The sequence below is a fragment of the Schistocerca americana genome, chromosome 7 (genome assembly GCF_021461395.2).
Source record: "Schistocerca americana isolate TAMUIC-IGC-003095 chromosome 7, iqSchAmer2.1, whole genome shotgun sequence".
In the NCBI taxonomy this organism is placed as follows: domain Eukaryota; kingdom Metazoa; phylum Arthropoda; class Insecta; order Orthoptera; family Acrididae; genus Schistocerca; species Schistocerca americana.
The window spans coordinates 143,585,355-143,611,221 of NC_060125.1; the positions used below are offsets into that span (position 1 = coordinate 143,585,355).

At 39.0% G+C, this 25,867-nt stretch overlaps 1 protein-coding gene across 9 annotated transcripts in view; it reads right to left on the minus strand.

Moving 5' to 3' along the window:
- LOC124621900 (cleavage and polyadenylation specificity factor subunit 6) overlaps positions 1–25,867 on the minus strand; it is a 180,384-nt gene that overhangs the window by 83,050 nt on the left and 71,467 nt on the right. For 7 of the 9 annotated variants that reach the window (XM_047147388.1, XM_047147392.1, XM_047147394.1 and 4 more), the window contains 2 exons: positions 23,389–23,674; positions 13,272–13,345 (listed from right to left, as the gene is read on the minus strand). In XM_047147388.1, coding sequence (XP_047003344.1) covers positions 13,272–13,345; positions 23,389–23,674 — 360 coding nt within the window. The remainder of the gene's footprint in view (positions 1–13,271; positions 13,346–23,388; positions 23,675–25,867) is intronic. The other 2 variants (XM_047147391.1, XM_047147389.1) reach the window with 1 other exon arrangement.

A 25,867-nucleotide genomic window follows, 5' to 3' on the forward strand; every position in this document is an offset into this window, starting at 1 on the left:
CGAGCACTCAGGAATATGAAACTCATGGATGGGAGGAGTAAAGGAATGACCCCCCCCACCCCCCCCGATATATATATATATATATATATATATATATATATATATATATATATATATATAAAAATACAAAGATGAGGTGACTTACCGAACAAAAACGCTGGCAGGTCGATAGACCACAAACAAACACAAACATACACACAAAATTCAAGCTTTCGCAACAAATTGTTGCCTCATCAGGAAAGAGGGAAGGAGAGGGGAAGACGAAAGGAAGTGGGTTTTAAAGGAGAGGGTAAGGAGTCATTCCAATCCCGGGAGCGGAAAGACTTACCTTAGGGGGAAAAAAGGACAGGTATACACTCGCACACACGCACATATCCATCCACACATACAGACACGAGCTTTAAATATGTCTGCTTGTGTCTGTATGTGTGGATGGATATGTGCGTGTGTGCGAGTGTATACCTGTCCTTTTTTCCCCCTAAGGTAAGTCTTTCCGCTCCCGGGATTGGAATGACTCCTTACCCTCTCCTTTAAAACCCACTTCCTTTCGTCTTCCCCTCTCCTTCCCTCTTTCCTGATGAGGCAACAATTTGTTGCGAAAGCTTGAATTTTGTGTGTATGTTTGTGTTTGTTTGTGGTCTATCGACCTGCCAGCGTTTTTGTTCGGTAAGTCACCTCATCTTTGTATTTATATATAATTTTTCCCACGTGGAATGTTTCCTTCCATTATATATATATATATATATATATATATATATATATATATATATATATATATATGAGGTGACTTACCGAACAAAAGCGCTGGCAGGTCGATAGACACACAAACAAACACAAACATACACACAAAATTCAAGCTTTCGCAACAAACTGTTGCCTCATCAGGAAAGAGGGAAGGAGAGGGGAAGACGAAAGGAAGTGGGTTTTAAGGGAGAGGGTAAGGAGTCATTCCAATCCCGGGAGCGGAAAGACTTACCTTAGGGGGAAAAAAGGACAGGTATACACTCGCACACACACACATATCCATCATATATAATTTTTCCCACGTGGAATGTTTCCTTCCATTATATATATATATATATATATATATATATATATATATATATATATATATATATATATATATATATAATAGAGGGAAACATTCCACGTGGGAAAAATATATCTAAAAAGAAAGATGATGAAACTTACCAAACAAAAGCGCTGGCAGGTCGATAGACACACAAACAAACACAAACATACACACAAAATTCTAGCTTTCGCAACCAATGGTTGCCTCGTCAGGAAAGAGGGAAGGAGAAGGAAAGACAAAAGGATATGGGTTTTAAGGGAGAGGGTAAGGAGTCATTCCAATCCCGGGAGCGGAAAGACTTACCTTAGGGGGAAAAAAGGACAGGTATACACTCGCACACACACACATATCCATCCACACATACACAGACACAAGCAGACTTGTCCATTGTCCATTGTTTCCGATGTGATGGTGAAGTGGAAACATGAAGGGACACGTACAGCACTGATCTTGTCTGTTGACTGACAGAGACTGCCGACAGTTGAAGGAGGTCATAATGTGTAATAGGAAGACATCTATCCAGACCATCACACAGGAATTCCAAACTGCAAAAGGATCCACTACACATACTATGACAGTTAGGTGGGAGGTGAGAAAACTTGGATTTCATGGTCGAGCGGCTGCTCATAAGCCACACATCACGCCAGTAAATGCCAAATGACACCTCACTTGGTGTAAGGAGTGTAAACATTGGATGATTGAACAGTAGAAAAACGTGATGTGGATGACGAATCACGGTACACAATGCGGCGATCCAATGGCAGGGTGTGTGTATGGGGAATGCCCAGTGAACATCATCTGCCAATGTCTGTAGTGCCAACAGTAAAATTCAGAGGCGGTGGTGTTATGGTGTGGTCATGTTCTTCACGGAGGGGGCTTGCACCCCTTGTTGTTTTGCATGGCACTATCGTAACATGCTTACATTGATGTTTTAAGCACCTTCTTGCTTCCTTCTTGCACTGTTGAAGAGCAATTCGAGGTTGGCAATTGCATCTTTCAACACAATCAAGCACCTGTTCATGATGCACGGCCTGTGGCGGAGTGGTTACACAACAATAACATCCCTGTAATGTACTGGCCTGCACAGAATCCTGACCTGAATCATACAGGACACCTCTGAGATTATTTTGGAATGCCGACTTCATGCCAGGCCTCACCAACCGACATCGATCCCCCTCACAGTGCAGCACTCCATGAAGAATGGGCTGCCAATCCCCAAGAAACCTTCCAGCACCTGATTGAACATATGCCTGCGGGAGTGGAAGTTGTCATCAAGACTAAAGGTGGGCCGAAACCATATTGAATTCCAGCATTACCGATAGAGAGTGCCACGAACTTGTAAGTCATTTTCAGCCAGGTGTCTGGATACTTTTGGTCACATAGTGTTTCTATCTAAAAAGTAGACTACAATCATGTCACTTCCCTCAAAGTTTCTAATCTGGAATTATTTACAGTTGATAATCAAAATTAAGATTATTTTTTCATAATTAATAACTATTTGTTTTTCTTCTTATTGAATAGTTAGTTTGTGTAGTCTACTTTCCTCCACACTATCCTGAAACATCCCAAAAAATGTCAGACCTCTAGCCCAAATAGATTTCTTGTGCATAAAATAACCATGTCAGAAAATTCAATTCAGTGTTATATTTGATCTGTGTCTCAGTATCTAACACACCTAACCTCACGGTTTTGAATCCAACTAACACTGTTTTCAGCTGGCATTCCCACATCAAATGTTTGAAATGCTGATTCACATTTTGCGTCTTCCTATGTAAGCACCATGATGAAAGTACTGTCATGCAGACCCCTTTTTATGGGCATAATTGCTTCCGACACACCAAATGGAGGGAGTGATGCTGAACATAAACTTCACCAGTTGCAAGTGCATTCCTGCATCCACATCATGGATGTACACCATTGTCAAAAAGCCCATGCTGTGGATTATCACCTGTGGAAGCTTTATGGAAGAAGGTAGCCCAAACAGCTTTCCTTGTGGTCTCTATCAGCTTGACTCCTTCTTTTGGCTAAACCATATCAGAGCTGCAGCTTTTCCAACTTTCCTTAGTGTGATGACCGCGACAACCTATAGATTTGTTATCACTGAGTTCTTTCCCTTCATAAAGTTCCATAACTATATGCCCAGCAACTTCTGCACTCATCCAATAATCTCTAGCTTTTCAATTTATACAGTATTTTCATGAAGCATCAAACCACTTTGATTCTCCATCTCCAAGGTACTTCACATTATGTACACCATTACTCTCTTTTGACCTTTATAAGATTCTGAGAACTCCCTTTGATTCCATCCCATCAACGTAACAAGAAAAATTCCTTGTTGCTTCCTCTGAAGCCATGGCATTAAAAATTCGATGTTCATCACCTTTACATTTCCTAGGCATGTTTTGGTGATGAATGCCATTCAATGATAGGTGTCCAAACTACTGTGTGCTGGCCCATCAAAGGCTGCAGCTATGTCTATTTTACCTCCATTGCACATCAGTGCCTTCCACTGCTTTCAACATATACAGAACACTCACTTGACTAAGGCTGTCAAAAGTACACATACTTCTCAAATTTTTGAGGTGGTGGCATATCCATGTCAGCACCTTATATTTGCGCTGCTCTTCTGTCCTTCCCAATATACTCCATTCCATCACTAGTCTATTATTTTAATTATAAACTCATCCTTTGTATAATCCATACAAACACCCAGTTTATTTACTCCATTAGTTACTCCATAGGAATCACGGAACACTAAGCTTACTGGCAACACCTTTCCAGCCTTTAATATTTACAATTTTAATGCCACCACTTGCACAGAGTGAACACGAAGCAACATTCTCTAAAAGCTTACAAAAAACGCTCCGTTCTCTTAGGAGCCTTACTCTGGATACACAAATATTTGAGTTTCTGTCTGTAAGTGCTTGGAAGTACCAAACCCACTTTTTGGAGGCATAAGTGCTATTGAGAATGACAAAACAACAACAACTCAAACTACAGAAAAGCATATAACAAAATAACATTCAAAACTAAAGATACAAAAACAGAACACACATGATCATTGTAAAGTGTATTTCTTAAAAGAGCTGCCTACTCTTACAACTGTTGTATAGTATATATGAGGGTTGGAACTTAAATAATGGCAACTATTTATTCCCAATCAATACAAAAGAGTTACATGTATGCACCTGTTACTGTCCTTCAAAGTTGTTACCAGCATTGTGTAGAACCTACTGCCAGTGATTTAGAAGGCGTAGTGTACTGTTAGCAGAGTCTGTTCTGTTGCTGGTGCGATTGGAGCGGTCTACTGCCTGTCGAATCTCTGGAACAGTTCTGAAGTGAATGCCACGAAGTGGTCCCTTCATCTTCGAAATCAAATCAAAGTCATAAGGACTTAAGTCCAGGGAGTATGGTGGATAGTACAGTACTTCCCAGTCCCATCGACCAAAAAGAGTAGCCACACCTTGTGCTGTACGTGCCCGCGCATTGTGCAAAATGATGGGTGGGTTGCACAGGAAGTGTCACCGCTTCTTTTGCAAAGCTGGTGGCAGGTGATGCTCCAAAAACGAACAGTAATACAGTGCATTGACAGTCTGCTGTGGCGAAAAGTAATGTGTTAGGATAACACAATCACAGTCGTATACGAGAATCACTGTAACTTTAGACCTCTCCATTGGCACCATCAACAGAACAGGCTCCACTAACGGTGTACTACGCCGTCCACATCACTGGCTATGAGTTCTACATAACGCTGGTGACTACTTTGAAGGACAGTAACAGGTGCAAACATGTAACTCTTTTGTATTGGTTGTGAATAAACAGTTGCCACTATTTAAGATCGGACCCTCATATTTCTCAAATGGGTGTCTAATGATAACATCTGGAGTGAGAAAACAGCAGAAAGATGCATGTGACTGTACATCAAGAGATCCTGCAGTTGCTTTTTGCAGAAAAACCAAATTTCCAATGTCGAGTTCAATTCATTTAACTCCAATTTTGTTCAAAAATCTCTAACCTTTGATGGAAGGTCAAAAACAAGAAATCGATTTTTTGAAGCAGATTCACCAGTAAGTGACCTTACGGTGCCAATAAAACTGGTCGCCCCTCAGATTTCTAACATGTTGTTTTTCACTCATGTTGTTATACTGATGTATCTGCCTGTGGTATAGTGGTGAACATTGTGCACTGTAGACGCAAAGTCACGATTTTTTAAGCCTCACTTCATCAGTCTGCTGAAAGTATCAGTCTAGCAAACTCTCAAAGATAATTTAATTCTCTTCTACTTATTAGTAGCAGCGAAAACTTCCAGAAACATCTCCATGAAAGAGCTTGTAGTTGCGTCACAATCAGAACAGTTTATGCTCAAGAGTTTCAGTGCCATGCAGCAGCTATCAACCACCTGATGTCAGCCAGCATCTGCCCAAGTAATCACGAAACGGCATACATTGGGCATATTTCTGTCCTCGCAACAACAAGTATTAAGTTGTTTATTATTGTAGTTTTATGATCTGCTGCACAAAATAACTTCAATAAATCAATTATACACTATGCAATAACACAACAAGTATAGGCTGCTATGAGTGTATAAAGTTCTATTAAGTCTTGCGGTTACATATTGGTTTTCGCATACATTAATGTTGAGAATGCAAATAGTTTGGATTAAGCACAGAAGTGTCGAGTTGACAGTCACACAAAAAAGAAAAAGAAAACTTGCTAGCTTTCAGGAGCAATCATTTTTCAAGCCAGAGCGAGCGAGCGCGCGCCCGCACACACACACACACACACACACACACACACACACACACACAGTGCCAGCCTGACGAAGCATCATTTACACCTAATCAAATAGTCAGAAACAGTCTTAAAGTTTGTGACATATTGTTCACTTTGTGTTTAATAGTGCGGTGAAGGTAGCAGAGGCAGCTCGAAACATTTATATCATGTGTGGGGTGAGTGCTACCAGACAAATCATCTTACATAAGTAAGTCTCCATAATTGACATGTGATGACTGACCATTTAACCTTAGTGCGTATGCAGTCAATAGGTAAGGATCACAAGTCTGGTGCAGGAGTACTGCATGCTCTAATTCAAAGCAACAAAAATGAAATGGGTGACTATAACTGCATTTTTGTTTGAACATCAGTTTGCTCATTGACGCCTCCTGTTTAATACTGTTGTGATGCCTTTACTTCCACTTCTTTATTTCTTTCTTTAAGAAATTAATGGCTGAACCCTAACAAAAGACATCTCCCTGAGCAAAGAGCAGGGCAAACACGTGGGGGCATAGAAGATTGCTGAGCACTACGAATTCTCCACAAACGTGTGTCTATTCCAGTTGACATCTGCACCTTAAACTGAAGCACCTTTCGGTTATAATGCACGAAAAACGTTTGATAAAACTGTACCAAGTGTTGCTACTACATGATCACACACACTGCTGACGACATAAACAAAAGTACCCGTGAGTTTGTTTGGGAAGTCATCCCTTCCTCACTTACTCCTCTGATCTCGTACCTCCAAATGTTTACCTTTCCCACTCCTTATTGTAAACAGTCAAAATTTCTTTCTGGACAAAAATGTGCTTCAAATCTGGTTTCATGACATCTTTAACTCCAAACCAGTGGTTGTTTTTACTGTTACGGAATCCAATCTACTTGAGCATTGTCAGACACTTTTAGAGAATGTGAAAGAATACATTGTTGATGTTTAAATTTCTCTCTTATTTTAACTGGTGTGTTCAATAAAACAACAGAAAGTAACTCATAAAATATGCACTGTGCTAACACAAATGAGTTAAACTTACCACAATGACCTTATGACAGAATCTACTTAAATAAAACGAAGCATCTGTAACACGAGCATGCCTAAAGCAACATGAATTAGTACAATATTACCCGCTTTGGACTTTGAAATGCTCTGTGTTTAAGTGCTGTCCAATGTCATATTCAAGGACAAAGGAAATGTGGCAAGTTGGAGTACTCACATAAAGAAACGCAGTAATTGTTCAGCACCATTATGTCACCTAAAGAAGTGAAAGGTATTATCAAAGGCACAGTATCACAAGTGGTTTGCGCTCACACAATGGGGTACCAAAAGTAGTGAGAAGACTAATTATGGAGAAGTTTTCTTATGATTTCCTTATGGATTTTTGATTTGAATGACTGTTGCTCTGGCACAGGAAAGGTGAAAGGGGACCTCTATCAAGACTGGAACCGAGAGCCAACACACCCTTCACTTCGCACCACAATCCTGTTGCCTTAGAGCTAGCAAAAAGTTGTGGCATTCATCTCCCTCTTACTGTCACAGATAAACTGCAGAGTAAAAGATCAATTGCAGTTTCTGCAGGGAATGACTTTCCAGAATTAAAAACTGTAAATTGATAACCCGTATCACATTTTAAGCAAAAATCATTCATTCAGATTATTCAATGGACGTGAAAAGACAATATACCAGGCTGGTAAACATATTCTACATTGTAGACGCGTTTTAGTCATATTACCTGCAAGGAGAATGCACTTCCACAGTCAAAGTGTTTCTTGAGCAGGCACAGAAGTGAGTAAAACTTGCGTCTGAAATGTGCAGCCACCGAGGGCCGGAATACCAATAGTTCTCAGCCAACGCATTTTATTTCCATTCTTCTTACTACGTTTGCAACTACAGTACAATTACTAATAATTAAGGTACAGAGAATGTAGCCTCTATTTTTGCAAAAATTAGTATCTATTATTTTTTTAGAATTCGCACTAATGCTACACGAGTGAAGACAAACAAAGCCCTAGTTCTTTGAAATTTAATGTTAAAAACGTGCCAATTATGAACTTTTTGACGGGAATGTTTGCTTTTGTAAAAACTTTCCCCTGCTAGAGACAGAATTGACAAGATACTTAGTGTAGAAGCAGAACCGAAAGTAACTCTCTTCAAATGTTAGGGGAAGAACTTTGGTGCTGATAAAACACTTAACAGATTTTGTTTTCCAATCACTACAGTGCAAAATGCGGACATTATATAGTGGCAGAAAGTTGCAAGTGTAAACAAACTAGAATTTTGACCACAAGAGGGGAGAGAAGCAGTGCGTAGAAACAAGTGCCATCACCCTCTCGGAGGGCAGCAGCCTACACCCATGTTCAGCAAAAGGAGAGCTGACACACTGTCACAAGGATCGCCAATCACTTCTGTTGTTGTAAGGATTGTAATCGAAATCCACGATAGACCAGGATTAGCCACTTTCCCTGTTACAAAATAAGAAAAGGAAACAAAGATCACTGCACAACACAAAGCATTCAGGAATCGGTACCACACAACTGCTTTCTGAGGCCCAATCTCTTGTGGTATTCGATGCAACTACAGACAGATGTGGGTGAGCATGAGCTCATGAATGCACGCGCATGTGCGTGCTTACTTTAGAAGACCAAATGCTCATGTTTAGCAGTCATTTTTCGTGCCTGTCTGCGAGTCAGCAACTCCTCTACGCAATGTGTAGCAAACTATCCTTCACATAAAAGTTTACATTCTTCTTTGTTACAAAATGCTACATCTCAAGGCTGAGAACTACACTGTGTTAGCATTGTGAACCTTTAATACACCATTCAAACGCCCACAACTGGTATTGCAGCAGAGCACTGAGTATATTGTAGTGCCTCGAGAATTTTGGGATAAATTCTAAAAACACTTGGCTCTCCACCATCTCGAACACCCGATATTTTAATGCGAAGTGCGGGAGAGCATTTTTACTGCACCACACATGTCTGTGTGTGCACAAAGGACAGCTGTCACGAGGAGCCAGGAGCTGTGTCAGACAAAGCGGCCCTGACAAGCGATTACAAGCAGTGCCCTAGAAGTTACATCAAAAAGTCAAAGAGTATCTGGAGTTCCATGGTGTTTGATGTCACGAAGATTGTTAAATAGACAGATGAAGAGTGTGTTATATAGAAAGCCTTACTTTATGTCTTGATTCTGCATGTGGCAGAATGTAGAATATAGAGCTGGTTAGTAATATTCCCCTTAACCCGATACAGTCTTCGGAGAAGAATTATACAGCGAGAGCAACATAGCTGATAACCCAAAGAAGAGAATCGGCTCCACGCACAATGTCCAAGTCAACTGGAAGAGACGTGTGAGTTGTGCAACCCAAAACCACACTGTCACTTGTTGTCCAAGAAAGCGTTAGAATATTAATACGTCATCGTGTTTGTACACTTTTTATTTCGGAAAGTTACATTTTTTTGTATTTTTATGCAGAAAATAAAGCTATTTGAAACTACCTTTGATAAAATAGTTCACTTGGATACAATTTGCTATGAAATAGTGTCTATTAGATAATTTTGCATTTTTACATGTAGAGGCAGAATTTACATTCACAAGATGTGAATTTTTCTGGTTCCTACTAATAACCTTCAGCTGCACCAACTGCAAATTAAATATCATAGATCAATAAATGTCAAAATTATTTTTATTTTTCTCTCTTAAGCACAGTGAAAACTAAAAAGCTCATTCATCAGAAGTGATTCACAGTTCATAGTTTGTGGAGTATCTTTGTGGATGTTCAATACTGCCTTTTCATTCGTATTCCTTTGTTTTGGGGATAGTGGCAATGTTCTTAAAAAAAACTTTTTCTATGTGTATAATACAGAAGAATATGGATAAAAAGACAGTACTGATGGCAAAACATGAACATCCACAAAGATACTTCACAAACTATGAATAACAGTAAGTTCCAAATAAAGGAAGGCTTCAGTTACAGCTTCTCCTAACATGAAAGGAAAATCAGTTATCAGAGCATGGAATAAGGAATGAGATAATCTGCCAATAATGTCTAGATTAAGTCAGTCATCCTTAAGCGAAACTGTCATTTAGTCTATAAATAGTGAAAGAACATCAAGTACCATCTCTCATAATTATTGCAACAGAACAATTGTTCACCTTAGTCAGTAAGAGAAGTAAGTGCCTATTGTTAAGAGCTTTTCAACTTGCAGTACACTTAAGACCCATGAAGCTAAGATAACAATAGGTTCACCGAGCTGACCGTGTCAATTTTCTATGCTGTGCCTCAATCAGTGCACATGATTTCATACCTCTAGGCTACCATAATATTCAATGAGAAGGTGTAACGCAAGAGCACAGGTGGACAGATGATTCTGGAATACACAGTGACTAGCCATATGCTGCTGATCATGACATCTTAACTATCATTACTTTAAAAGCAGTTATTGTTAGCCAGATTACAACCCTGATTGTGAAAGAATTGGTTAAATGCGTATGAAGGCACGAACTCCTTTACGCCAAACACAACACAGTCCAATTGAAAGCCAGTTAATCACAGTAAAATGCCCTATGATTGCATCTCCGCCAATGACAATTTCTTTCACTGCAGGCTGTCACCTTGCAGAGGCAGTAAACAAGAATTACAGTTTGCCACACCATAATGCTTAAGCAACATTCACTGCGTTCACATATGCAAAATCAAATAAACAAATAAAAAAATAACAGTTGATAAATACACAAATAGCAGCCTATGTTATTTTGTATTACTGCATAGTGTTCTCTCAGCTTATTGATAATATTTTGTGCAACAGAAAATTAAGCTATAATAATAAACAATTTTAAGCTTGTCAAAGTGAGAGCATAAACATGCACTAAGTTGCAATTATCTTGTCAGATGCAAGCTTGTCTCGTGCGGCCGCAGACTTCTGCATGGCGGGAACTCTTAAGAGTAAACTGTTCTCACCTTGACACAGACACAAACTACTTCATAAAAATGTTTCTGGAAGACCATGTTATTACTGATGGGTTAGAAAGAGAAACACATTATCTTTGAAGTTTCTTTCATCAGACACATTTTTAGCAGACAAACAAAATGAGATTTAAAAAAATAAAGGAGTGGACACGAACTCTCAACTTTGCATCTTCTTTGCACAAAGTTTACCATTAAATCCTGAGTGGATGCTGCACTATAGCAGCTAGGATGGAAGGTGACACTTCTTCCAAAAACTTCCAAGTCTTACTGTATTGCTAAATTGTCCACATGGCAGGACTTAAAAGACTTTTCAACAGCCAATCTGCAGCCAGATTCTATGTCAAAGTCCGTACAGATGTTCCCCCTTCAAATTGCTGACACTGTCAAAACTACCACGATAACTGGGGGAGGAAAGGTAATGCAAAACTGTATACAGCTGCTGCACTACAGCAGCAATCTTTGTGCAAATGTATCCTCCTCCTCTGTCACCTCCCTCCCCAACCACCACCACCACCACCACCACCACCACCACCATTCATTTTGAAGTGACAAACTGGAACAGAATGTCACATCAATCACTCACATCCACCTTTGTTATGGAACTCACAATGATTTCTTTACAAGAAATGAAATCCTTAACTATCACTTGTGGGAAAATATCTTGTATAATTATTTTTATAGCAGTTTATTTTTCTTCAGAAAAATCTTGGTCTTCTACAGTAGCTGATGCAATGAGCCTCCACAAATCTGCTTGATCACAACACTACAGGCAGCAAGAAACATGCAGTTCATGAGCAGATGTAATTGCCGCAGAAAATCAAGCAGTAACTGATATTCCCCTCATTACTCAAGAGTGTTCAGGTCTTAAGAAAATTAATATCATTTAACAAGGGCTCAATAAACCACTCACTGGGCACATCCATCCCAAAAGCTACACTCATCCAAAATGATGTTAGTTGCAGTCCATCACCATTCACCCAAGCTACAAAAAATTCTATATCCAGCCAGAAGCCAGTCTCCCCCCCCCCCCCCCCCAAAACACACACACACACACACACACACACACACACACACACACACACACACACACACACACACACACACAGAGAGAGAGAGAGAGAGAGAGAGAGAGAGAGAGAGAGAAGATTCAAAAAATAATGATTAGGTTATAATCCATCATGTTCTTTTCAACACAACTATCAGGGAATTTGCCTTTAATGAGCTAGGGAAGCCACAGAAATGCTATATCTGGATGGTTGAACTAGGATTTGAGCTGTATCGCTCTCAAGTGTGACTCTAATGCATCACCAATTTTCCTTTCTAGCTCTGTAGGAAAATGTTAACATTAGTGCAATTTTCAAACCACCTAACACACCCATGTGCCACTAGTCTGACCTGTAAGAATGTCTGCTTGTACCTGAGTAACCTATGAAGTCATGCACTGGCTTTTACGAGGGAGAGTCACATGAAAACCTTGAAAGTTTAATTAAGAACTACCCTACAGGTGGCAGCAAACTACAGACAAGTGAAATGCGGGCACAACACCAGTTCAAAATGGCTGCCATGTTTGCTACAGACTCTGAGGAAGAACAGCATTCTGTCATACTTTTCTGAGGAGTGAAGGTGTGGAATACATTCAAATCTCTCAGTGAACAAAGATCCAGTATGGTGAGGCATGTCTATCACTGCAGTGAGTATGTGAGTGGAGTAGAAGGTTCAGAAACGACATGACTTCTGTGACATATGCTCAGCATCCAAGTCAGGTGTGACACACCCAAGTCTACCAAAGCAGTTGAAGCAATGAGGATGGAAAGTTGCTGTGAGACAGTGGATGAACTAGCTGCAAATCTGAATATTAGTCATGGCCCAGCACATTACATCATTCATGAAGTGCTTAGCAAATGTCTGAAAGATTGGTGCCAGTGCATCTCACTCCAGTACTGAAAGAGCAACGTGTTTACATCTGTAAAGAACTTCTGCAGAGCACAGAAGGAGAATGTGATGAGAGGAAAGAAATTTCATTTTGATGAACTGCAGCAGGCAGTGCACAAGTGGCTGCGCACACAATCTATAGATTTCTGGCCCCCTCCTCCCCAGAGTAATCTGTGCACTTCCTACACAATGGAGGAAGTGTATTGATAACTGGTATACTGTTGAGAAGTGACTCCTTGTGTTCCACTTTCGTTCAATAAAAATTTAAAAAGTAGTTAAGGTTCTCATTTGACTCTCCCTCATAAAATTGCAAGAACTTACACATTTAAAATGCATAGTACTTACTCATTATATTCTAACAGAAATATGTCTTAGCGACTCATCTGAAAGTATCAAAACATTTAGAAAGTAGGTTCATCACATAACTTTCTTCAATGAAAAGAAGTCCTTACAATGTACACATGTATGCACGAATGAATGTCTGTAACATTTATACATAAAAAAATATTTTAAGTAAATGGGAAAATACATACCATCCCAGGTGGTGGTCTCTGTTGCGGGCCCTGTGGATGAGGTCCTTGAGGGGGAGGGCCTGGCCGTGGTGGACCTGAAATGTGCTCCAGGATCAGAGGCGCAAAAGGACCAACAACAGATAACAACAGATTCTATGTAATATTTCCAACTTGATCAATCAGTTACCAGAATATGACATGTGGGTTGTTAGTTCAGTTTCGTTCTTCGCATATCCTATGGATCGTAACTACGTCTCTCTATCATATGAACTGGGTCAATGCTAGAATTTTAATATTTTCTCAGCGAAACCTATGGCAATATGTGGACTATTTACATGATTCCGAACTGCTAGAGGTGATGGCCATGTGTGTGAGATGTGCTGGCTTGTGTGAATGAATGTGTGTGTTTCCTCAACTTAAGGAGGCTTTGGCCAAAAGCTATGTGTAGATGTCTTTTTGTTGTGACTGCTTACAACATGTCATAGCAATGTATCTTTTCCTCATATTGTAAATTTCACAGTTACATTGATTAGAGTAGAAGGGAGAGGGGGAGGACTGGTTCATAGGCAATGATTATGTGAATACATTAACCCTGCTGTTATCTTCAGATCAGTATGACCAGGAAAGGAGATTTAAGTCTAAACGACATAGCTCAAAACTTAATGACTGTCTCTGAACACATATGCATTAAAGGCCTAAGGCTTTTTTTTTTTTTTTTTAAAAAAAAAAAAAAAAAAAAAAAAAAAAAGCACCATCTTGCCATTGGTGTGGTGACTTGCATGCCTCTGCGATACAAATAGCCATACCACACATACAACCACAATGGAAGGGTATCTGTTGAGAGGCCAAACAAATGCGTGGTTCCAATGAGGGGCAGAAGCCTTTTCAGTATTTGCAGGGACAACAGTCTGTATGATTGGCTGATCTGTTGTACCAAAGAAAAGGTTTTGCTGTGCTGTTATTGCAACCAGGAAACTACAGACATAATTTTTCCCCATAGACATGCAGCTCTACTGTATGGTTAAATGATAATGGCAACCTCTTGGGTGAGGCATTCTGGAGGTAGAATAGTCCTCCCATTTAGGTCTCTGAGCAAGGATTTCTCAGGAGGATGTCATCAGGAGAAACAAAACTGGTATTCTCTACAGATTGGAGTGTGAAATATTAGGTCTCTTCATTGCGCACGAAGGTTAGAAAATTGAAAAAGGAAAATGGGTAGGCTGAAGTCGTATATACAATCACAGTAGAACAACATCTGAGGTATTATAAAGCCTCTGCTGTAGACGGTATATCCAGAGAAATGATCAACGAAATGGGACAGGAAGGTTTTGATGTACTGCATTCATTGTGTAAAAGAATATAGGAAACTGCGGAGTGGCCGGATGACTGGTCAAAGTCTCTCTTCATCCCCTTACACAAGATAGACCCTATCAGGAACTGCCCCAACTCCGAACTATTGCCCTCATATCTCATGCAAGTAAAGCTTTTGCTCTATATCCTGAACCAACGTTTGAAGACGTACATTCAGCCTCACAAACCCACAGAACAAGCAGGTTTTGTAGAAGGGAAAGAAACTCATAAACAGATCCTCAACATAAGGTAAATAATAGAAAAATCGCAGGAGTTCTGTGTTCTTGTTTTCATCTGCTTCCTTGACTACAGGAAAGCCTGACTGTGTCGTCTGAGAAAAGTTGTGGCAGGTGCTTGCAGAGTTCGGTGTCCCACCCAACTTGATAGCATTGATCAAACGTCTATACAATAACCACTTCGCAGTTGTAAAGACAAGTGCTGGCATGTCTGATTCCTTCAGAGTATCAACAGGTGTGAGACAGGGTTGTGTCCTATCCCCACAACTGTACAACATCAATGCAGAACATGTCAATGAGAAAGCTCTTGATGGTTGGACCAAAGGCATCTCAATTGGTGGGAGAACTATCGACAACCTCCATTTTGCTGATAACATTGTGCTTTTAGCCAACAGCGAAGACGAACTTGCTGAGCTACTAACAAGAATGAACGACGTTAGTCCAGCATATAGATTAGAAATCAACCTCAGCAAGTCCAAACTCATGATAATTGATCGAGAAGAACAGATCCAGCTCACAGATCGATTAAAGGAACTGGAAGGCATGCATTCCTTCATCTGTCTTGGGTCAACCATCTGCAGCACGGGAAGTTGTGAAGATGAGACAAGATGACAGATCACGCTATGAAGAAGCTCACCAAGATCTGGCAGAGCAGAGCAATAACAAATAGCAAAGATCTGGCTAGTTGAAACACTCGTGTTTTCTGTCTTCTTTTACAGTTACGAAACATGGACACTCAAGGCCAGAGAAAAACCAGCACATTGACGCGTTTCAGCTTTGATGCTGGAGTAGGATGCTATGCATAAAATGCACCAAAAGAAGAACAAATGTGTCCATTATTGAACAACTCGATATCTCCAGATGCCTTTCTTTTCAAGACACTGAAAAAATTCTCCACTTCTTTGGCCATATTGTGAGAAGAGATGGAGAAAATCTAGAGAAAATAATCTTGCAAGGAAAGATCGAGGGCACAAGACGAAGAGCAGCGAGCAGATGGATAGATCAAATCAAGATCTCCGATCTACCCCTTCAGCAGCCACTAAGAGAAGCTGGCAACCATCTGGGATGGAGATGATTGGTTCATGGGGTCACGACACTAAGCAATGAGCACGAATACTTATGATGATGATGATGATGGGAACAAGTTTATATACCGACGAGCTCTGCAGACATAAAGAAATGTATGGCGAAATAAAAGAAATTATTCTGATAGTTCGAGGAGACGACGAAAATTTAATTGTGATGTGGGACTGGAATTTGGTAGTTGGAAAAGGAAGAGAAGGAAAAATTATAGGCGAATATGGACTGGGGGAAAGGAATGAAAGAGGAAGCCACCTAGTAAGATTTTGCACAGAGTATAATTTAATCATAGCTAACACTTGTTTTAAGAATCATGAAAGAGGGCTGTCCACAAGGTAGAGACCTGGAGACACCTGAGGGTTTCAGATGGATTATATAATGGTAAGACAGAGATTTCAGAACCACATTTTAAATTTTAAGACATTTCCATGGGCAGATGTTGACTCTGACTAAGATTTATTGGTTATGAACTGTACATTAAAACTACAGAAATTCCTATAAGGTAGGAAATTAATGAGATGGGACCTTGATAAACTTAAAGAACCAGAGGTTGTTCAAGAGTTTCAGAGGGAGCACTAGAAAATGACTGACTAGAACAAGGGAAAGGAATACAGTAGAAGAAGAATGGTAAGCTTTGAGAGATGAAATAATGTATGCAGCAGAGGATCAAATACTTACAAAGACGCGGCGTAGTAGAAATCTGTGGGTAACACAAGAGATATTGAATTTATCTGATGAAAGGAGAGAATATAAAAATGCAGTAAATGAAACAGGGAAAAGGGAATACAAATGTCTAAAAGTGAGTCTGACAAAGTGCAAAATGGCTAAGCAGGACTGGCTAGAGGACAAATGTATGGATTTCGAGGAATAATTCACAAGGGGAAAGATAGATACCACTTACAGTAAAATTAAAGAGGCCACTCGAGAGAAAACAGCAGCAGCTATAAGAACATCAAGAGCTTAGATGGGACACAAGTCCCAAGCAAAGAATGGAAAGCTGAAAGGAGTATACAGAGGGTCTATACAGACCTTGATAAACTTGAACACACTATTACAGAAATGGAAGAGGACACAGATGAATATGAGATATCATACCATGAGAAGAATCTGACAGAGCACTGAAAGACTTAAGTCGAAACAAGACTCCACGAGCAGACATCATCAGAACTACAGATAGTCTTGGGAGAATCTGTCCTGACATCTGATGCGCAGGATGTATGAGACAGGCAAAATACCCTCAGACTTCGACAAGAATAGAATAATTCCAATTCCCAAGAAAGTAGGTGCTGACAGGTGTGAATATTACCAAACTATCTGTCCAATAATTTATTGTTGGAAAACACTAACACAAATTCTTTACAGAAGAATGAAAAATTTGGTAGAAGCCGACCCCAAGGAAGATTAATTTGGATCCTAGAGAAATATTGGGACACGTGAAGCGATACTGACCCTATAACTTACTTTAGACAATAAGTTAAGGAAAGGCAAATCTACGTTTACAGAATTTGTATCCTTGGAGAAAGCTGTTGGTGATTTTGATTAAACTCTCTTTGAAATTTTGCCTGCAGCAGGGGTAAAATACAGGTAGTGAAAGGGTATTTACAACTTTTACAGAAACCAGCTGACAGCTATAAGAGTCAAAGGGGCATGAAAGGGGAGCAATGGTTGAGAAAAGAGTGAGACAGGGTTGTAGACTATTGCTGATGTTATTCAATCCGCACACTGAGCAAGCAGTAAAGGAAACCAGAGAGAAATTTGTAGTAGAAATTAAAGTTCAGGGAGAATAAATAAAAGGTTTGAGGTTTGACAGTGACATAATTCAAACGGAGGCAACAAAAGACATAGAAGAGCAGTTGAATGGAATGGACAGTGTCTTGAAAGGGGGATATAAAATGAACTTCAACGGAAACAGGATAGGAATAATGGCATGCAGTAGAATTAAATCAGACGATGCTGAGGGAATCAGATTAGGAAACAAGACATTCAGTTGATAGTTTTGCTATTTGGGCAGCAAAATAACTGAATGACCGAAGTAGAGAACATTTAGAATGTAGAATGGCAATGACAAGAAAAGTGTTTCTGAAGAAGAGAGATTTGTTACACTGAATACAGATGAGTTAGGAACTCTTTTCATAAAGTATTTGTATGGAATATAGCCATGTACGAAAGTGAAACTTGTATGATGCACAGTTCAGACGAGAGAATAGAAGCTTTTGAAATGTGGTGCCACAGAGCAATGCTGAATGTAAGATTTCTTTCTGGAGAACAGTAGGAAGCAACTGGAACTTAGACCATTTTCCACAAACTAGAAGAGCTAACACTGTCAAACTGATTATAACAGTATCAATATAATGGAAGGAAACATTCCACGTGGGAAAAATTATATATAAAAACAAAGATGAGGTGACTTACCGAACAAAAGCGCTGGCAGGTCGATAGACACACAAACAAACACAAACACACACACAAAATTCAAGCTTTCGCAACAAACTGTTGCCTCATCAGGAAAGAAGTAAGGAGAGGGGAAGACGAAAGGAAGTGGGTTTTAAAGGAGAGGGTAAGGAGTCATTCCAATCCCGGGAGCGGAAAGACTTACCTTAGGGGGAAAAAAGGACAGGTATACACTCGCACACACGCACATATGTGCGTGTGTGCGAGTGTATACCTGTCCTTTTTTCCCCCTAAGGTAAGTCTTTCCGCTCCCGGGATTGGAATGACTCCTTACCCTCTCCTTTAAAACCCACTTCCTTTCGTCTTCCCCTCTCCTTACTTCTTTCCTGATGAGGCAACAGTTTGTTGCGAAAGCTTGAATTTTGTGTGTGTGTTTGTGTTTGTTTGTGTGTCTATCGACCTGCCAGCGCTTTTGTTCGGTAAGTCACCTCATCTTTGTTTTTATATATGATTATAACAGTACATACACCAAATAGCTGCTTATAATAACTAACCTTTATTTAGAACAGACTGTTTTGGCTTCATCGCCATTTGCAAGTACCTGCAATTACAATTTTGGCGAGAACAGGTATGGATGCCAATGTCATTCATATTACAGTAGATGTCTTGTACTCATGTCTAGATTGATGTGACATCCATATTGCATCGTTAGTAGACTGTTTTGTAACTGTCACTGCTTTAGTAAGATCGTAAATGGTGTCAGGGTGTTGAAATGTTAATTATGATGTGACAGCAGTTTGACAGTTCCACTCTTTATGACGCAATGAGTTTACAAAGACTGTGCAGATGAACAGCGATATTATTTTATTAACTAAAATTTGTTGCGATTATCTTTGGCTGTTGTATTTGTTACTTCCGATTTATCCATTTTCGTGTTCTGAAAGTTCAATGAAGTTTTTAAGGTAGTAGATCCATTTAATATTTTTTGTGGGTATTTTCTCATGTATATATAAATTTCTAATTCCTCAAGAATGTTCATTGCAAAACCTTTTAGTATTCTAAGCAGAAACTGTAGTGCATTTTCAATCATATCAGAAGTGTGATTTTGATTTTTCAAGTGTAGAAAGAAGCTGGACTGATTATATTTGCTCTCTCTAGTGTGTTTATTATATCCCATGTTAAAATTTCTTCCTGTTTGGCCAATTTAAAAGCTATTACAGCTGCCACATGTGATTTTATATATTCCTAGGTTATCATATTTCGATGTTCTAGTGGAGGCAAAACATAATTTTATTGAAATGTTGTTACTGGTTCAAAAGGCTAGTTGAATATTTTTGTCTTTAAAAAATGCATTAATTCTGTTGGAGATACTACCATGGTAGACTGCTGGTACTTATCTTATTTTCTGTGTTGGTGATGTTCCTTGAGCTAGGCATATCTTGCTATGTATTGTGTTCTGCTCTGGTGTTTTACATTTGTAATACAATTTTGTGATTATGTTGGAATCAAAGTCATTTGTACAGGGTATACAACAAAGTGTGTTAAGTTCTTTTTGAATTGCTGGCTCATAAACTAGCATTTTTCCATTCAATGATTAATAGATTAAATAACCCCCCGATTAGAAAAGTCAGCAATTCAAAAAGAACTTAACACTCTTCTTTATACATCCTATAGTCTGGGAAAAGTGGTAGATTTCAGGAAAGTCATCCAGAACCGTGGGTCAAGGGTGACTTACCGTATGTGGCACAAGGGTATCATGTAGAACAGAGCGGGAACTATATCAAAATGTTAGAAGTAGTCACAATCAAGCTACAGTAGCCCATTACAAACCGTATTGTAAGGTGCTTAAAAATGTTATTAGGAAGGCAAAGATTATGTGGTATGCAAACAGAATAGTTAATTCACTGGATAAAATTAAAACCATATGGTCAGTTGTGAAGGAAGTGTGTGGTCAGCAGCACAAGGTCGACAATATAGAGTCCGGTCGTATTAAAAATATTTCTGGTACTGGTAAATCAGGCATATGTACAGCACTTAAGAATAATTTTCTGAGGATTGCTGGTGAATTAAATAAAAATTTAGTTTCTACAGAGAATCATATAACTTTCTTGGCAAATGCCTTTCCGAGATTGGTGTCTGAAATACTACTGTGTGATACAAACAAGGGGGAGGTTGGGTCAATAATTAAATCACTGAAGACTAAGGACTCTAATGGATATGATAGAGTGCCTAGCAGAATATTAAAGTACTGTGCTGCACATGTTAGCCTTGTACTTAGCCATATTTGTAATTTTTCCTTTAGAAATGGTCAGTTTCCTGAATGATAAATAAGGTTTTTTATTGTGTTGATCACAAAACATTGCTCCAGAAGTTGGACCATTACAGAATACGAGGAGTATCTCACAATTTGTTCACCTCTTACTTTAGAGACAGACAGCAAAAGGTCATTATTCACAATCTTAAGAATGGCTGTGATGTCAGGTCTGAGTGGTGTACAGTAAAGTGAGGGGTGCCCCAAGGATCAGTGTTGGTGCCACTCCTGTTCCTTATTTATATAAATGATATGGCCTCTAGTATTACAGGTAAATCTAAAATATTTCTGTTTGCTGATAACACTTGCTTTGTAGTAAAGGATGTTGTGTGCAACATTGACCCTGTTTCAAATAGTGCAGTTCATGACCTAAGTCCACGGTTTGTAAAAAAATGAACACTAAATCACAGTAAGACTCAGTTTTTACAGTTTCTAAAACACAATTCAACAAAACCTGACGTTTTAATTTCACAGAATGGGCATACAATTGGTGAAACTGAACAGTTCAAATTTCTACATGTTCAGATAGACAATAAACTGTCACGGAAAGTCCACATTCAGGACCTTGTTCAAAGACTTAATGCTGCCATTTTTACTATTCGAACAGTATCTGAAGTAAGTGATTGTTCGACATGAAAATTAGTCTACTTCACTTATTTCCATTCCGTATGGTATTATATTTTGGGGTAACTCTTCCCATTCTAAAAGGATATTTTTGGCTCAGAAATGGGCGGTTTGGGCAATAAGTGGTGTAAGTTCGCGAACCTCTTGTCAACTCCTGTTCACTAGTCTGGGTATTTTGACTTCATCCTCTCAATATGTATATTTTTATTGTCGTTTCTTATTAATAATATTAGCTTATTCCCAAGAATAAGCAGCTTTCACTCAGTTAATACATGGCAGAAATCAACCTGCATTTGGATCGGATTTCCTTAACTCTTGTGCAGAAAGGTGCACAGTATACTGCTGTATCCATTTTCAATAAGCTACCATTCGAATTCAAAAATCTTAGTAGTAATCCACACGCTTCCAAATCGAAACTGAAGAGTGTCCTCATGGGTCACTCCTATTCTGCTGAGGAGTTCCTTGAAAAATTAAGCTGATTCTTATTGTATTGTTGATTTGGTTAACTTATGGACTGACTTTTTTCAGGTTCATAAACATTTTATTTTTATCTGTTGTCATTTTTATGTTGTAACTTCATGTACTGACGTGTTCCATGACCTTGGAGATTTGCTCCTCAATTTGTTCCTACGGAACTTGACATAAATAAAAGAAAATAATACGTGATGAGAAGGAAACCACCTGTTTTGGCACTAACAAGAAACATTTTTTGTCACTTTAACTCTATAGTTAATGTAGTCTATTCATGTTTTTTACTGAAACAGCGAGTAATTTTCTTTTGCTTCGAACTTACGTGGCATTTGAAAGCAGCACAATGACACTGATGTTTTACTATCATCAGTTCTGCTGGAGTTGCTTCCAGTTGACATTCTAGGTGAACCGTCACTTTTTCCAGCTAGGATGTTGCCTCTTCATGAGGCATTACTTCTTCCTCTGAAATGCCACTTTCATTTTCCACTTCACCATGACTCATTCCCTGTAGTACAATAGGCAGCAATACAAATTTCATCATTGGTCGTCATGTCATAACCAGCATTACTGTTGTTTGCAACCAGTCATTTACACCACTATAGTCTACATCTGAACAATCAGAAATATTTTCTAACATTTCAAGGAATTTAGAGGTTTTGACAACTTCACAAACCTCAGCAGTCAAAATCACAAATATCTGGCCAAACTTTTCTCCATGACCTCAGAATTAGTAGTTCGGTAACAAAGTTATCATAAAAATCACATCTTTGATATTTACCAACTTCTATAAAGAAGTCACACCAACTTCCCTCTACAGCTCAATTAATTTATCCAGTAGCTGTCTTCTCAACACTGAATCTGAAGAAACTGGAAATCCGGTTTACTGAGAGCCAGATCAACAAGATTCTAGTGTATTCCTATTTAGCACAAAAAACTGTTTACGTATACAAAAGCATAGATCTGCAAATTAACAGTACCTTTCATGAATGTTACTAAAGTTGGTACTTTAGCATGTGTGCAAATTTGCCACCCTTATTTACGAGAGGCTGTAGGAAAGGAATGAAAAGATGTATCAAGGTGAAAGTTTGCACATACCAATCAGAGACATTGTCAAACCTACTCAAAAAATTTTATTGGATTTGAAAATAGTCAAGCCAGAACACTCTCTAAACTGGTCCACCTAATGGAGAGGGACCTACTTCATTTGTAGCAGTTTTATATTTCCCCCTCTTGTCAATTAAATCTCGTCTTATCGAAGAATTTCTACTGGGCCTTTTCTTACTGCCTGTTTGATCCTCTGCTGTCTTGATTAGTTCCTCTCTCAAACCTAACCATAGAATTCTATTGTGTTCCTTTCACACCATTCCAGTCAACTGTTGATTACTGCTTCCTCTGCACTGAACCACTACCAGTTATTTTAATTTATCCCAGTAACGTATTCTTCATTTCATACCATTCTGCCATTTCTTCTGATTTAATCTACAGTTCTTAGCCCATAAATTAGAGGCAGCATTCTATTTTTTATGGGTCTCTTACTGATCATATTAAAAATATAATTTACGGTTTTGTTAAGCAGAATGAGATTACCAACTTGCAAACCTCCACACTATAAATGTGCAAAAGAAAATGCAAAATTTATAGTTAATGCATCATACATAAACAACACCACGCGTACCATTAGCTCGAGGTCCATTCCAGTTGCCATGCTGGAAACCTGGTGGTGGATGTCCTTGTGATGGTGGTCCTTGTGGGTGACCATGTGCCTGAGGTCCTCCGTGCCCTATGGGCGGGCCGGGCATTCGTTGTCCAGGACCTGGTGGTGGCATGCCAGGAGGTGGCATCCTAGGCCTCATTCCTTGTGGAGGACCCATCATCATTCTGGGAGGATGTGGATGCTGATGAGGATTCCTTGGGCCAGGATTTGGTGGTGGTACTGGCCTTGTTTTTGATTGTGCTTCAAACTGAAATATATAACATAACACTGGTACCAACGAGCAAATGGTTAAATATATCCAATAAGTCAAATATAGGATCCAAATTAATGCCTAAGGTCTAACACAATTCGAGCACTCAATGATAAAATGGCATCAGAGTCATTACACATAATCAGCAATGTAGACATTCTTCTGAGTTTGTACTATGGCTAAAATGTAAGTGAATCAATGCTGAGGAGAACATAACTACTAGATGCCTGAATACAGAAGATGACAGAATACAGCATGGCATGAGGGGAAAAAAGGATTAACAGAAGAAGAGTGCAGAAATTCATAACACTGCATTATGGTAAAACAGGGCATGGTGAAGAACAAAAACAAAAAAATGATATGTAAGAGTCATCAAAACCAAAATAAAGAACATGAAAACATAGGTTAAGATGTGGAGAAAAGAAAAATGTGCAGAAAGGCAATGATAATAGAAGGAACTAAGCAATATAAGAAATTAAAGTGGGGGTGTGAAATAAAGTGAAGGCGCAGTTGTCAACCTAACGGTAGCTGATGGGAGTAGGGTGAACTGAAACACGACAGGAATGAGCTGAGTTTGTAAACCACTAAAAGCTTCATGTATCATATTATTATTCAAAATCATTGTTTGTAGTCCAACCCGGGTTTTCTAGTAACGTAACGAATTGGATTCTAATGTCTCAGGAAATTATTATCTGTAATCTTGCTTCATCACTCTTCCCCCAGTTTCTTCACATATCACTACTGTTTGCTGCCAATGTTAGAATGTGAATTTTTTCATGATTTGAAATGAACAATTTTCATGTCAGTATGTACAACACAGTATTCACAGTCATGATTAATGTACATGTGTAATGCTGTATGAATGAAAACCACTTGTATGTGCTGCTTTATTAGTTGTCTAATTCTGGGCACAACTTATTTCACATTTGACACAATCCTTGAAGTGACATTTGCTGATTTTATTACCTTCTTTTTAAAAGGTGAAGTGTAAAGAGAAAAACTAGTATTAAGGGATTCACACTTTCCAGTTCAAGAAAGGAAGATAACGGTTTAATGTCCCATAGACATCAAGGTCATTAGAGATGGAGCACAAGCTCTGATTGTTTCAAGGGGAAGGAAAGTGACCCCGCCCTTTCAAAGGAACCATCCCGGCACCTGCCTGGAGTGATTTAGGGAAATCTCGCAAAACACGAATCTAAATGGCCGGATGTGGATTTGAACAGTTTTTCTCCCCAATGCGAGTCCACTATGCTAACAACAGTGCCATCTTGCTCAGTTTGTCAACTCAATTAGACATGCTGTACACAGTTTCTCATCAGGCACACACATTTCCACCATTTCTCAGTTTATCTACTACTGTCTGGTCTATCGGGCACCTATTTTTACATACACGATGATCCTTTTCAGAAAAGGATTGTGCTATGGTCATGTAGAAACTCCTACTTTGAGAGCAATAACGCATGTTTATTGAGTGATGATAAAAGCACTCTCACTGAGCTGCAGTTCAGAGCAACTTCACAAAAGTGCAATTTGTTCACCAGAAAATTTGCATAATACCCTCAGCTTTGTGCTCGACAAAAGTGACAGTCTGAAGCTGACATTTTCCAAGTTACCACAGTGCACTTAGGTAGTTGTTGGTTTCATTCAAACTGAAATGTAGCACAAGTCATATCTGAGAGAAACAAATGTAATACTGTGAAATTTACATCCACAAAATTTTATAATAGAAGCCCACTTCCACATTAATTTAATATTTTTTGGTGATGGGACAGTTACACTGATTACACTGATATCCTCTACAATTGCAACATAACAGTTGATCTAACAGATTTCTTCTACTTCTAAATAAATAAGACAGTACTGTACACTTCCCTTGCAATACAGGAAAGCACATAACAGCAGAACCTAATTTCTGAGAAAAATACAATTACCTGGCAATAAACAACAAATTCACAGTTATGGTGGCAGTCGGGACAGTGTGAATTTTAATTTCACTTTCACATGCATCTCTCTTCACAGGCAGGTGAAGGTGTACTGAGAAAACAGCCAACAATCTAGAACAGCACACTGCTAATGCAATAATGTGCAATTTCTCTCTTGTAGGGCACTCAATCTTCGAAAAGCAGCAAGAAGTGCTACGATCATCCATGAAAATTCGTGTTATCATATCTTCCATAATTCTGAGCATAA